This window comes from Cotesia glomerata, linkage group LG2, assembly GCF_020080835.1.
Source record: "Cotesia glomerata isolate CgM1 linkage group LG2, MPM_Cglom_v2.3, whole genome shotgun sequence".
In the NCBI taxonomy this organism is placed as follows: Eukaryota; Metazoa; Arthropoda; class Insecta; order Hymenoptera; family Braconidae; genus Cotesia; species Cotesia glomerata.
Genome location: NC_058159.1, coordinates 27561645 through 27575856, shown reverse-complemented (window position 1 = coordinate 27575856; position 14212 = coordinate 27561645). Strand labels below are relative to the sequence as shown.

The window sequence follows — 14212 nt, the reverse complement described above, 5'->3', positions numbered from 1 at the left end:
AAGAACGGCCAACAAGAAAGAATTTGAATCATGGTTCTCACAACGTTATGCGAGAATCTCTCATTAATCCTTACAAGTACTTGCTGCCACCACTTTATATCAAGCTTGACCTTATGAAGCATTTTTGTCAAAGCTCTCGATAAAAATGGCAACTGTGTTAAGTACTTGGACGAAAAATTTCCAGCTATAAGTGACAATAAATTGAAAGAAGGAATTTTTTATGTACCCCAAATTCGGACTCAATTCCAGGATGCTAATCTTGAGTATGAGATGCACAAGATTGAGAGAGCAGCTTGGGGAAGTTTTAAGGAAGTATCTCGAAATTTTTAGGGAATGTGAATACAAAATTGCACTATTTACAATCTCATCTTTCACACTTTCCTGAAAATCTTGGTAATTTCAGTGAAGAAAGAGAAGAAACATTCCATCAAAACATGAGTGGATGTCAATATGATGGTAGATCATTGTTGGACTCTGAAGAGAGATTTACCCGAAGAAGAGAGGAAACGAAAGAGAAACCCTTTATGCAGGACGTTTGAAAATAAAAGGGTGAGATATAAGCGGAGAACGAATTAAAATTCAAATCCAAAGGGTTTTGATGATATTTTCCGAAAAAATTAATTTTTTTTAAGTCTTAAGACGAAATACTTTTTTATGCACCACAGATCGAATGATATGATTTTTTATTTATTTTGAATAATAACTCGATTTTATTATATTACATTTGATTTTTTACAATTTTCGGGGTTTTTGCACATTTGTTTGATGTTTTCGAGACGTCTGAGTTATAAAAGTTGGAGATTTATATGTCGTCGATAAACCTACATGAAAATCATCATATATTTAGCTCAATACATTTTTTATCACAATATTGGGAATTTTTGTTTTTTTCGCAATTTTCATGGGTTTTCGGGATTTACTTAGACTTTTAATGGCTGCTGGTCTGAGTACACTTCAGATAAGTATAAAGCAGATCGAAATACATGAAAATCATGCATAGTTAGAATCTAAAAAATTTTTCAATCACCAAAACCCCAATTTTCCCGTTTTTTCGGTTTTACAGTTTTCTCAAAATCCTAGGGTGTAGGGGCCAAACGGACCTCAAATTCGGGTTCAGCGGGTCAAATTACATGGGAATATATGTGGCGCGTCCCAAGTACAGACAACTTTTTTTTTTTGTGTGCCGGTGTTATTACACGGAAAAAAGTAAACTCTAATAAATAATAGTCGATTTACAATAAGTAATGATCAACTGGAAAAAATTACCATTTCACACAGTAAAAGCGTGATTTTAACAATCACTTTATAATATTTATCATTTAAATGCTACAATTTATTATTTACATAGAAGAAAATACTATTTCAAACAGTAATATTCGCTGTAGGAAAGTCGAAAATGTTAAAATATAATAATTAAGAATTTTGACTTTGATTTATCATTTCGTACCTAAAAAATGATCGCATGATATGTAAAAAATATAAACTACAGTTACTAAAATTTCTATATAAGCAACGTCAATATTTACAAAGTATAAATGGTAAATTTTAAACGCAACGCTAAAAATCAAACTATAGTTATTGATTTGCTTGGACTGGTAAAATTTATATTTTAAGAGTAGAATTTTTACTGTTTCAAATGTTAAATTCTCCGAGTATGAAACCTTCCCCTTCTCCTCTTAGTACAGACTATGTATTGAAACGGCAATTTTTACTATTTGAAACTGTAATTTTTTAAGATGAGAGAGTCGTTATTAACTATAGTGACAGCTACTAATCACATTTTCGATATTAAATTATAAATTGTGGCTTTTGCACTTTCTACATTAAGTTTTGTACACGGAAAAAAGTAAACTGTAATAAATAATAGTCGATTTACAATAAGTAATGATCAACTGGAAAAAATTACCATTTCACACAGTAAAAGCGTGATTTTAACAATCACTTTATAATATTTATCATTTAAATGGTACAATTTATTATTTACATGGAAGAAAATACTATTTCAAACAGTAATATTTGCCGTATGAAAGTCGAAAATGTTAAAGTATAATAATTAAGAATTTTGACTTTGATATTTATCATTTCGTACCTAAAAAATGATCGCATGATATGTAAAAAATATAAACTACAGTTACTAAAATTTCTATATAAGCAACATCAATATTTACAAAGTATAAATGGTAAATCTTAAACGCAACGCTAAAAATCAAACTATAATTATTGATTTGCTTGGACTGGTAAAATTTATATTTTAAGAGTAGAATTTTTACTGTTTCAAATGGTAAATTCTCCGAGTGTGATACCTTCCCCTTCTCCTCGTAGTATAGATTATATATTGAAACAGCAATTTTCACTGTTTGAAACTGTAATTTTTCAAGATAAGAGAGTCGTTATTAACTATAGTGACAGCAACTAATCACATTTTCGATATTAAATTATAAATTGTGGCTTTTGCACTTTCTACATTAAGTTTTGTAATATTTACATTTGTGCTACCCCAATCTCGGCTGTACTGTTTGAAACTATACTCTCTAAACATGAATTAGTGAAAATTCACTGGAATAAGTGAATATTCACTTATTCCAGTGAATTTTCACTAATTCATGTTTAGAGAGTAGAAATTAACCGGAACTCGAGTAAGTTTTACAGTTTACTTTTTTCCGTGTAGAAAAATTACAGTTCGAATTAACATTTTTCTAAATTCAAACTTGGAATATTAATTTTCAGAGCTTTCAATGTAAATATTACATTCTACAATGTAACTCTTATAAAATCTGTAATTATTACAATCATAAACTGTAATTTTTCCAATTTTCATCACGGAGCGCCACGTTACATTATATAATATAATTTTTCTATTTTTCTTTTTTTCCGTGCAATATTTATAATTTTAGTTATTTTATTATAGCAGTATTTTAACGATTATTAAGTAGCAATAGTGAATGGGTTAGGGCAATAGAACCGAGCAGGGCAAGACTATAAATGGTTGACTAAAAAGGTCGTCTCAGCCGTTTGCTTTACCTAATGAAAATATGAATGTTTAATGTTGTCGTCAAATAGTTCCCCTGAAAGATTAACTTCGGTAAGGGTATAGTAAGGAATTCAAGAAAAATAATAAAAAGAAAAATAAAGTAATGCAACCATGTATACTGCAGTCTGTACCACACGAGAAGAAATAGAAAAAACGTGCGCCCTAGTATGCTAAGAAGCTAAACCTCAACTCTCTTATACTCAGTATCTTAATATCTTAAAGTATTTTACAAACTAAATCATTTCTGCAAGCCCTTCCGGCGCTACTTCTTCTGTTACCAGATTAAATATACCGAACGCGCCTTTACTTTTATTTTTTCCTCCATTTTAAAGCTCATAAAAGTCGCTCCATATTTCATATTTCAATATGTCGCGTGTAGTGGCTCATCAAGATCTAACTGTTTTATTTTCGCCCCAATCGCATGTTTATTATTTTCTTCATTTTATTTATTTTTTTTATTATTCCACATTTGTTTCACGATAACGTACATGATACTTTAAATGCAAGTCTTAGCAAGTATAACAATACTTTATACCTAACGTAAATATTTTTATTCATACTTACTTATATATTATGTATATAATATATAATATACATATTCATATGCATAACAACGTTACATATCTAAATACTTGACTATCGATTTAATCTGTATTGTGTTCTTGGAATTTAGATGCGGATTTCAGAATGTCAACTGCTATAATACGCTGTATATAGTTACTTTATCTCGTACTTGAGAAGAAAAAATAATATTCCCTGTAAAATATGTTTATATATCGCGTTACTAAAACCATAAGGGCGTATCTTAAAATATACGCCCTTATGGTTCTGCAGAACCATAAGGGCGTATAAAAAATTTTTTTTTGCTCCAATTAATGTAAAAATGTTGAAAACATTAACATCTATGGAAAAAACGAAAAAAAAAATTTTTTTTGTGATACGCCCTTATGGTTTTAAGAAAATATCCTGTTTTTTCGGTTTATTATCAATTATAGGTCAGAGTAAAAAAAAAAATTGCAAAGGTAATAAAAATTATCACTCCACAACTTAATTTATATCAACAAATATTTATTTGAGTGATAAAACGAATGAAAAATTAAGAAAAAATAAATTCATAACAACTTGAGAACAACCGGTATGTCTTCAAGTTTATAAAATTAGCCTCCAAGTTTTTCTAAATTGATTTTTTTTTTACTTCAAATCTATTTACAATTAACAAAAGAGTTTTGTAAGCCATTTAAAACTGTAATTTTAAAAAAGTCATTCAAAAAGAACTTTGTTCTTGAGAATTGTTATCATTCTTCAATACCAATATCTTGAAGCAAGTTTGATGACCTAAATCATTTTTGTACATCAGGCACTGTCCCACAAAATATCATCGGTATTATCAAAGTATAATTTTCACCCATGGTCATAGTTTATAAATTTTTTTGTCATTATCTAGTTATGTTAAAGAAAAAAATTAAAAAATCATTTTTCTTATTTTTATAATCTTATAGACACAGATGGTCCTGACGATCGAGATGGCATTGGACTAATACTCTGATGAATTTATTTTTCCTTAATTTTTTTATTAGTTTTTTCACTTAAATAAATATTCGTTGACATAAATTGAGTTGTAGAGTGATAATTTCTATTACCTTTGCAATTTTTTTTCTTACTTTGACCTATAATTGATAATAAACCGAAAAAACAGGATACGCCCTTATGGTTTTAGAAAAATGTTTTCTTAAAACCATAAGGGCGTATCACAAAAAAAATTTTTTTTTTCGTTTTTTCCATAGATGTTAATATTTTCAACATTTTTACATTGATTGGAGCTAAAAAAATTTTCTTATACGCCCTTATGGTTTTAGTAACGCGATATTAGTATTAGTAGTAAAATAAAATAAAATAACGAGGTACATCGATTAAACTCACGGACTAGAGCGCATATTGTAGAATTTTCGATGCGAGATCCTGAATGTCAAATGTGTCACGAATACATTTTCGATCAGAAAGTATGGAAGTATTGAATTGAAAAAGAAAAATAACGTCTCTTATATATTAAAAAAAATGAAAAAATAATAATGAATAAAAATAAAAAATGCCGAGCATTACTCATTGAAAGCTCTTATTATTTATGATATTCAAATGACTGGCATTTTTATGCATGTTTTTCACAATGTGTGCATGTTAATAAAAAATACTTACCAGAAAACAATAATAATAAATTTGCCGAAAATGAGTTGAGAATATTATTGATATTTTTTTTAGACTTTTCAGTTAATTTGCTATCCAGTCTAATAAAACAATTTTTTTCTATAATTTTTCGTAATATTGTTTGACTGTATATCCCTCTAGGTATAAACAAACAATTTAGTCTTAATTCATATCTAAATTTGTCATTAAAGATAAATTTGACTGAAAAAATAATTCGGACGGTCCAGACCAGGACTCGAACCTGGATCTTTTGATTACGCGCCAAAGGCTCTACCTGTTAAGTTTATAAGTTTTATTAAGTACATTTTTGGACATAAATAAACTTAAAAAAAAAATAAAGTCCTTATTCTAGTTAATATTAATTAATAAGACATAGGGTAGAAGTACCGTTTGTGGCCACTGTACCGTTTATGGCCATTTATTGTTCAATTAAACGATAGAAATGAATTTATATTAATAAACCATTACAAACTCAATTTATTTTAATATAAATTTTTTAAAACTCAACAAAAATATGGTTATAATATTATAATTTTTTATAAATTAATTTAAATGTTAATTGGCCAAAAATAGTACTTCTACCCTAAATTGGTCGTGGTAATCGGAAAAAATAGACCGGAAAAAATAGACCCGAAAAAAATTTTTAAATTATGAAAAATTTATATTATTCCATTAAAATTATTATAAAATTATAATTATAATAATAATAGAAATTTAATAAATCTGAAATAATATGAATTTTTCATGACTTTAAAATTTTTTCCGGGATTCATTGGCCGTTGTTAGCGGCGTCTCTTTAATTTTTTTTTCGGTGTAAATTTAGGTTTTACTGTTTATAATTAACCCGTCAGCACTCACGTGAACTTTTCGGTAATATTTACTCTCGTGATGAGAGATTTGCTCACGTTTAATCTGCATGCGGCCGGGCAGCTATACAGTTACGAAGATACACGAACTAGCCCGAACGTTACCGAAAGTAAATTTTTGTTACACCTATAATCTCGTGATGAGAAGAATGCTCACAATTTCCGACGCGCATGGGAAAAATATTTTTTTTATAAAATATATATAATATTAAAGCATTTCAAAAGTTCATAATTTGAAAATAGGTAAAATTCCTCGAAGGTAGAAAAAATTTCATCTACCCTTTCCATTTGAAAAGAAAAAGTTTTCATTGTTTTAAATCGAGCGTGAGCAAAATGCTCATAACGTGAGTGCTGACGGGTTAAATCTTAGTATGAGAGCTATGATATGTTGCCCTGATCTTTCTTTCTCTTAGTAGTTAAATTATAGAAGTGGAAAAAGCACATAAAAAAAACCACTCTGACAATCTGTGATAAGCTCTACCTGTTAAGCTATCCGAGACACTGTCCACAATAACTATTCAGTCCAGGTTCGAGTCCTGGTCTGGGCCGTCCGAATTATTTTTTCAGTCAAATTTATCTTTAATGGCAAATTTAGATATGAATTAAGGCTAAATTGTTTATGCCTGGAAGGAAATACAGGCTATCAATATTACAAAAAATTAGAGAAAAAAATTGTTATATTAGACTGGATAGCCAATCAACTGAAAAATCTAAAAAAAGTATTATAAACCAGTCTTTAGAAAAAATAAATATTAAAATTATTGATATTGATAACCAGGATTCGAGATCTGAAAAAAATATATAGTTTAGTTGAGTTGAGTACGTACGTGTCCTCATTTTCTTTCTCAGTTGTTCCATAGATATTAAAAATAAAACAAAGGTATAGAATTCATATCATAGAAAATGCTTGAAAGAAGTATAAAGAAAAGAATATATAGATTATCCCAGTAAATTCTCTCGGGGTACATGCACATCTCATTTTTTCTGCTATCCATATCGGCTTTTTCAGTCGCCTCCAGTGACATAACAAAACTTATTACTTTGTCGGCTTCCAAATAATTATACCTTTATTATCAAAACTTTAACTTGAAACAAACATTTTTCATAAGTCTGAAATAAAAATTATATGTTGTATAGCTTCCCATGTAATTATTTATTTATTTATTCAAACACTAATCGGCTTTATATATTAGATTTATATCAAGTAAATTTATTTTTGGTGAAAAAAGAAAATAAAAATTAAAAAAAAACAGTATTAAGGGCCAATTTTTCAATCCAAGATAAAATTTTATCCAGGATACAATTATTATTGCCAGTATATTTATTAGGGTGGCGCAAAAAAACCGACTATTTTTTTTTTTTTAGTCTCGAGTGAAAAAATGTCAGTTTTTGATGTTTTAAGAGCTCTCTCTTGATGTTTTAAGAGGTCGCTCCAAATTTTTTTAAATTTCAAAAATCGTCAAAAATCGAATTTTTTTTTTTTTTTAATTTTTTTTCTCATTATGGTACAATTTTATAGACTAAAAAAAAATGAGATTCTGAAAATTTCGGTTCAAAATTAAAATTTTGAAAGGTCGCTCATAATTTTTTTCAATTTATTAGTGCACTAGTTTAGATTTTTTCGAGCGACTTTACTATGCAAATTAAAATTCCATGCATTTTTTTTTTATTTAGTACAATAATCGATAAAAATACATCACGAGATGAACTAAAAATCAAGCGCAATATAGAAAAAATAATTTTTTTTAATTTAATAATTTTATTTCATCAACTGCCAAGCGTGGGTTCGAATCCCAAGCTGGTCTTAGAAACCAGCTTGGTTGAGATTTGACCCTTGCTGCGTAGGTTGAGATTTTTAAAAACCAAAAAATCCCCACCGTACCACTCCCAACAGTTAAAGTCGACGATATGACGAATTAAAGAAAAAAAAAAAAATTATGAGCGACCTTTCAAAATTTAAATTTTGAACTGAAACTTTCAGAAAATTATTTTTTTTTTGGTCTGTAAAATTATACTGTAACGAGAAAAAAAATTAAAAAAAAAAAATTCGATTTTTGACGATATTTGAAATTTAAAAAAATTTGGAGCGACCTCTTAAAAAATTTTTTTTAAGCTGTCCTTTGGAGAGAGCTCTTAAAACATCAAAAACTAAAATTTTTTCACTCGAGACTTAAAAAAAAAAATAGTCGGTTTTTTTGCGCCACCCTAATATTTATATATATGAAATATATAGATATATTTTATCATTGGATAAAATTTTATTCTAGATTGAAAAACTGGCCCTAACATTTCGTTAGAATTTAATTAGAATTAAATTTAAATTAAATCAATTTCATTTACTTTATAAGTATAAATTATTAGCAGTATAAAAAAATGTCTCTGAGTAATTATTATAAGAAGAATATTATATTTTGTTAAAAAGTAGATTATAATTTATAAATAATTAATTACCTTTATATTTGTGTATAAATATAAATATATGAATAAATAATAAATATGGAATTATTATTTAATATGTTAATTCCATAGAGAGTATCATCGCAAAGCTCATGAGTCCAACAATGTGGGTATTGAATAGCCGACTGGTGCTTGTGATAACGTTACTCGGATGTATAATATGAACACGTTAAAGGATCATGACGTCTCACGCGAGTATATTGTAATTAATAATAATAAAACTCGTAAAATTAAACATCCAGTAGTGTGACGGTATAGTGGGTGGATTTTATAATTTGATATTGGTGTTAGTATAATTTTTCCTAAGCGTAACTCCACTCTGGTGCTTGGAACAAGAGGAAAATATAGAGTTTGAGTCGAGTGAATAATTGCTGGGAGTAATTAATACGCTTTTCACGTGAAATAAAGGGTTTAAATAAATATTATACGTTTAAATAACGAAAGAAAAAATAAAATAAATTTAAAAACATACTCACGCCGGCCGACGGTCTCTTAGAAATTATAAAAAGAAAAACTAAAAGAAATGAGTGTACATTATACTGAGTTAATACGAGTAGTACTTTTGAATGTGGGACAAGGTTCTTAACGAGTCCAGTAAGCTCGTACGTTTCTTCTAGCTAAAACATATGAAAAGAGAAGTTATAAAAAAGTATGAAGAAAAAAAATTACGGGCCTTAATTTACAAATACCATAGTGTGTTGTGTTGTAGTCCTACTGCTAGCTATACTGGATTATTTCCAGAGTTTAGCTCGCGTGGAATGCCGCCTCCGGGTGTTTGCTAAGGTCACAGGCTCTTGAACACGATGTCTGCTAATTTTTCCTCACCTTACCTCTATCTCATCTAATATAACCTTTTTATTTATTTTTACGCCTTAATTGGATGGATACCCAGTGCGATCGACCTTGGAATACCAGCAGACAGCCCAAATTTGGTTTTGCTCTTCTTTGTCGCTCAGCTTTTCCTCAGAGAGCTTTTCAAATGCAAAAATCTTGTACGGATTGTTCCAATGGATATGTCCGGTTATTACGGTATAGTTTTTATTATTATTTATGACATTTAAGTATAAAATTAAATTAGCCGACATCTGAAAATTTATGACATTAAAGTTAGCAGTCACTTAACAATTTTTTTATTTTATTTAAAAAAAAAATTATTTTAAAAAAATTGCATTTTTTATTTTTTTAAATTTCTACCTATGTCAACTTTTTTTTTCTAATTTTTTTTGGCGATAATTTATTTGTTATAGAATTTTTAAAATTATTAAATGTATGCTAAATTAATTGTCATAAAAATTTTCATGACAAAGTTAGCAGTCGCTTGACAATTTTTTAATTTTTTTTAATAAATAAATTTACTCCGAAAAATTATTCCTAAAAAATTGGATTTTTTATTGTTTTAATTTTCTAAATGTCAATTTTTTTTCTCATTTTTTTTGACATAATTTATTTGTTAAAAAAATTCGTAAAATTATAAAATATCTTCTAAATTAATTTTCATAAAATTTTAATCATTTTTATTTTAATGAAAAAATTATTAAAAAAAAAGCAGATAATATTGAAGTCAGCTGACATCTGACGAATTTTAGGATTTTTTTCGACAAATAAATTATTACAATACAAATTTTCTAAAAAATTCCACTTGTAGATGTCAAAAAAATTTATTGTTGCCTTTTTTTTAAATGTTTCTTTTTTAGTAGTAATTTATTTTTTGTAAAAATCCAAAAAATGACAGTTGTCAGCTTTTTTCAACTTCATTGTAGAAGTTTTGAAAAATTATACGTGCAATTTTTTTTAAGTATTTTTTTACTTATCATTTCATTAATGAAAAAAGTCAAAAATTGTTGAACGTCGGCTAATTTTAGTATCATCATTTAAGTTAGCAATTACTTAACTATTTAAAAATTTTTTTTTAACAAATAAATTTTTTTGAAAAATTATTTTTTAAAAATAACATTTTTAATTTTTTTTTAATTTCTACATGTCAATTTTTTTTTTATAATTTTTTTTTATGAAAATAAAGTTAGCCGACATCTAAAAATTTTTATGATTTTTTTTATTAAAAAATGAAAAAAAAATTCTTTCATTTGTCAAAAACTATAAGTGCAATTTTTTAAAAATATTTTTTAGTTATAATTTAATAAATTAAGTAAAATAAAAAAATCAAAAATGTCGGCTAACTTTATTATTATATTTTTTTACTATAATTTATTTGTTACAAAAATTTCTAAAATTATCAAATATCTGCTACCTTAATTTTCATTATTATTATTTATTTTTTTTAAATTTTTAATGTCATTATTCTAAGTGATCTTTTATTCTATTTAATACCTTCCAGTAAAAGATTTCCGTGTTTTTTTAATAAAATTTATAATCAGATTCGCAAACCACATTGATAGCTACAATGAAAAATAAAAATTTATGTTCCAGCTAGTAAATCGGGACCGTCGAACATTGGAAATGTGATTTCATCGATTTTACTATGCAAGCAGATTACTCCGAATTTCAATGAGGAGGAACTTTGTAGTATCCGCAAAGACTCGGCGGAAATAAGCGCTCTTGTTGCCGAGCTTCAGGAATTCATGCCGCAATCTGAGGCTGATGTAGGCAAGTTTCTTTTTACTTTTTAACGAGCATCTCACCCTATTATTTTCCTTTCTACCAAACTATACCGCAACACTTCAACACTCCTACTCAATTATTCATTCATTAAATTAAAAATAAAATTCAAAATTTCATAACACACCTCTTTAAAATTGTTTCAGAAAGAACAATTGCTTTACAAGATTGCTGTGCTGGCCTAGCTCGCAATAACGGGGCCCGTAAAGGCAACAGGTGGGACAACAGGACCGGAAATCCCAATTACTTCGGTGGTAGCTTCAACTTCCTCTGTTGTGCCTCCAGACCTAATTACGTTTGAATCTAAAAACAAACGGGAAATATTATTAAACAATTCAAAAAAAAAAAACGGGCCTGTACATAAATAGATTTAATAGTTGATTTAATTATTTAAGTAAAGAAGATAACTTTAGGCCCATTTTTAACCATGCTTAAAAAAAGTATGGTTTAAGTGATAATTATAATTATTAATTAGATAAGTATCTTTAAATATAAAATTACTATTATTATTATTAATATAGATATATGTATATTATTGTGGAAATTGTTGATAATTTTTATTAGAAAATAATGTGAGACTGGACACGTTTTAGTCAGCGCCTGAAAAGCGACCGAGTTGTGATAGTTGTAACAGTAGTGATAGTAATAAAATAGGTTTAGTGGTAGTGATAGCTGCAGGTTGTCGTAGACGATGGTACCGATGATAAAATATGGATGGGGAGAGAAAGGAATCCCATAAATCATGCATGAAGGCTTTTCTTCATCAAGCCAGATGAGAGTGTTCTGTTTCGCCCAACCGACGGTGAAAATTCCCGACTATTCAAAAACCTCGAGATAGTCGCTTAGAATATTCCAGTAGTTTGGGAATAAAAAATCTCACAGGAATAATGTTATATCACAAAAACGTGACGAAATATAATATGATATTCATGAATTCAACAATCAGCGGGCGCTCGATAGAGGCATTATGTGTGCCAATTATAAATATATTCATATATATTATTTTATATTTATGAGAAGAGACAGTCAACATCTATTTCAGAATAATTATAATTAATTGTAATAATAGAACAAGATATATAAAGATATTTTTCTCATTAATAGTTGTAATAACAATTTAAATATTACCAAATTTATGTATCTATATTTTTAAATTCATTTGTCGGTTCATTTTTTTGTTTTTTTTTTTATTGTTATATTAGATCAATTAATGATACTGAGAAACAAAAATGGTACTTGTTTCTAAGTATTAACTTGGGTCCAATGTTGACGTTTATTTACTTGACAATTTATCAAGCAATTACCAAATATATATATATTTATTATAGATGTGTCTGGAAAACTTATATATTTAAATATATAAATAAATACAACAAAAATTATTGCTGTTATAGAAATACAATTTAAAAAGCTGCGATAGGCAGCTTAATCTTCGATGCGGGTAATCGTAGAATAGAAAAAATAAAAAACTGGTTCTCGACATAACTTTATGAATTTAAAAATTTATTTGAAATGTGAATTGAAGTCAATATTATATTAGAGCATATCGATAATTCATATGATGTCGTTAATGGACCAATATTGTTTTAAGCTGTAAAAAAGGTGTACAGTTTTATTTTGTTGAGTAAATTATAACTGATAAAAATCAAAAGTCATTCTCATGGCAAAATAATCAAACTATTGACGGCGGAAAGAACAAATCTGCCTAATATAAAGTTGCTTAGAGTTTTAATTATTTTAAAATATTGTTATCAAATTTTATTATTTACTATGTACTTAATACTTAATTCATAATTAATTATCTTCAATTGTTTTAATTATTGTTATACTTTTAGGCGAAAAATCATACTGGCTGGATAAACTTTTATTTCATATAAAGAATAAATCTATCGAAAAAATTTCTTCTTTTTTATTTTACCTGTGGACATTTATTTTAGGAGAACTTTATTAAGTTATTAATAATGAAACTGAAGTTTGCGGGCATTTGTCATTTTTTGGACTTTTGCGACAAATAAAGTAATAGTAGAAAAAAATTTTTTTTCATATTAGAATGATAACTTTTTGACATATCTACAAGTAGAATTTTTTAGAAAAATTCTTTTATAACTTTATAAATTTATTTGTTTAAAAAAATCACAGATTTCATTATATGTCAGCTAGCTTCGGTATCAATGATACTAAAGTTAGCCGACGTTTTTAATTTTTTTTTTTTATAATTAAATTAGAAAATACACAAAAAAATATTTATAAAAAATTGCACTTACAATTTTTAAAGTTTTTTACAAATGAAAATTTTTTTTCTTTTTTTTTGTAGTCATTTTTTTCAATAAAAAAAAATTAAATAATTTTTAAATGTCGGCTAACTTAATTTTCATTTAGTATCATTATTAATATTACATGATATAATACTGAAGTTAGCCGACGTTTTTAATTTTTTTTCAATAATTTAATTAAAACAAAATAGTATTTTTGCTCGACGGGCAGAAAGCGTCAACTTTCGGCCCGCTTCGCTAAACGAAAGTGCCGATTTCTGCCTTCGTCGAGCAAAAAAATAGTATACACTCCACGGGAAGTAAATAAGAAAGCCTCAGATCACATGTTTGTCAACCTCGGCTTCGCCTCGGCCGACAATTACATGTGATCTGAGACATTTCTTACTTTACTTCCCTAGGTGTGTAATATACTATTTTCTTACCTAGGGAAGTAAAGTAAGAAATGTCTCAGATCACATGTAATTGTCGGCCGAGGCGAAGCCGAGGTTGACAAACATGTGATCTGAGGCTTTCTTATTTCCTGCCCGTAGTGAGAATACTATTTTTCTCCTCGACGGAGACGGAAAGCGGCATTTTCGTTTAGCGCAGCGGGCGGAAAATTGACGCTTTCCGCCCGGAGGGCAGAAAAAATAATTACACACCTGTGGCAAGAAAATGAGAATGTCTCAGAACACATATATGTTGCCCGAGGCGAAGCCGAGGTCGACATATATGTGATCTGAGATATTTATTATTTTGCTGCCATAGGTTTGTATACTATTTTTCTC

General features: G+C 27.8%; 1 protein-coding gene across 2 annotated transcripts in view; it reads left to right on the top strand.

Annotated features, from left to right (window-relative positions):
- Nucleotides 1-11508, top strand: part of LOC123258746 — a 34925-nt gene extending 23417 nt beyond the window's left edge. For both annotated transcript variants that reach the window (XM_044718951.1, XM_044718952.1), the window contains 3 exons: nt 9449-9585; nt 10984-11160; nt 11319-11508. In XM_044718951.1, the coding sequence (XP_044574886.1) occupies nt 9449-9585; nt 10984-11160; nt 11319-11473 (469 nt within the window). In that variant the 3' untranslated portion in view covers nt 11474-11508. The remainder of the gene's footprint in view (nt 1-9448; nt 9586-10983; nt 11161-11318) is intronic.
- Nucleotides 11509-14212: the final 2704 nt, after the last annotated feature.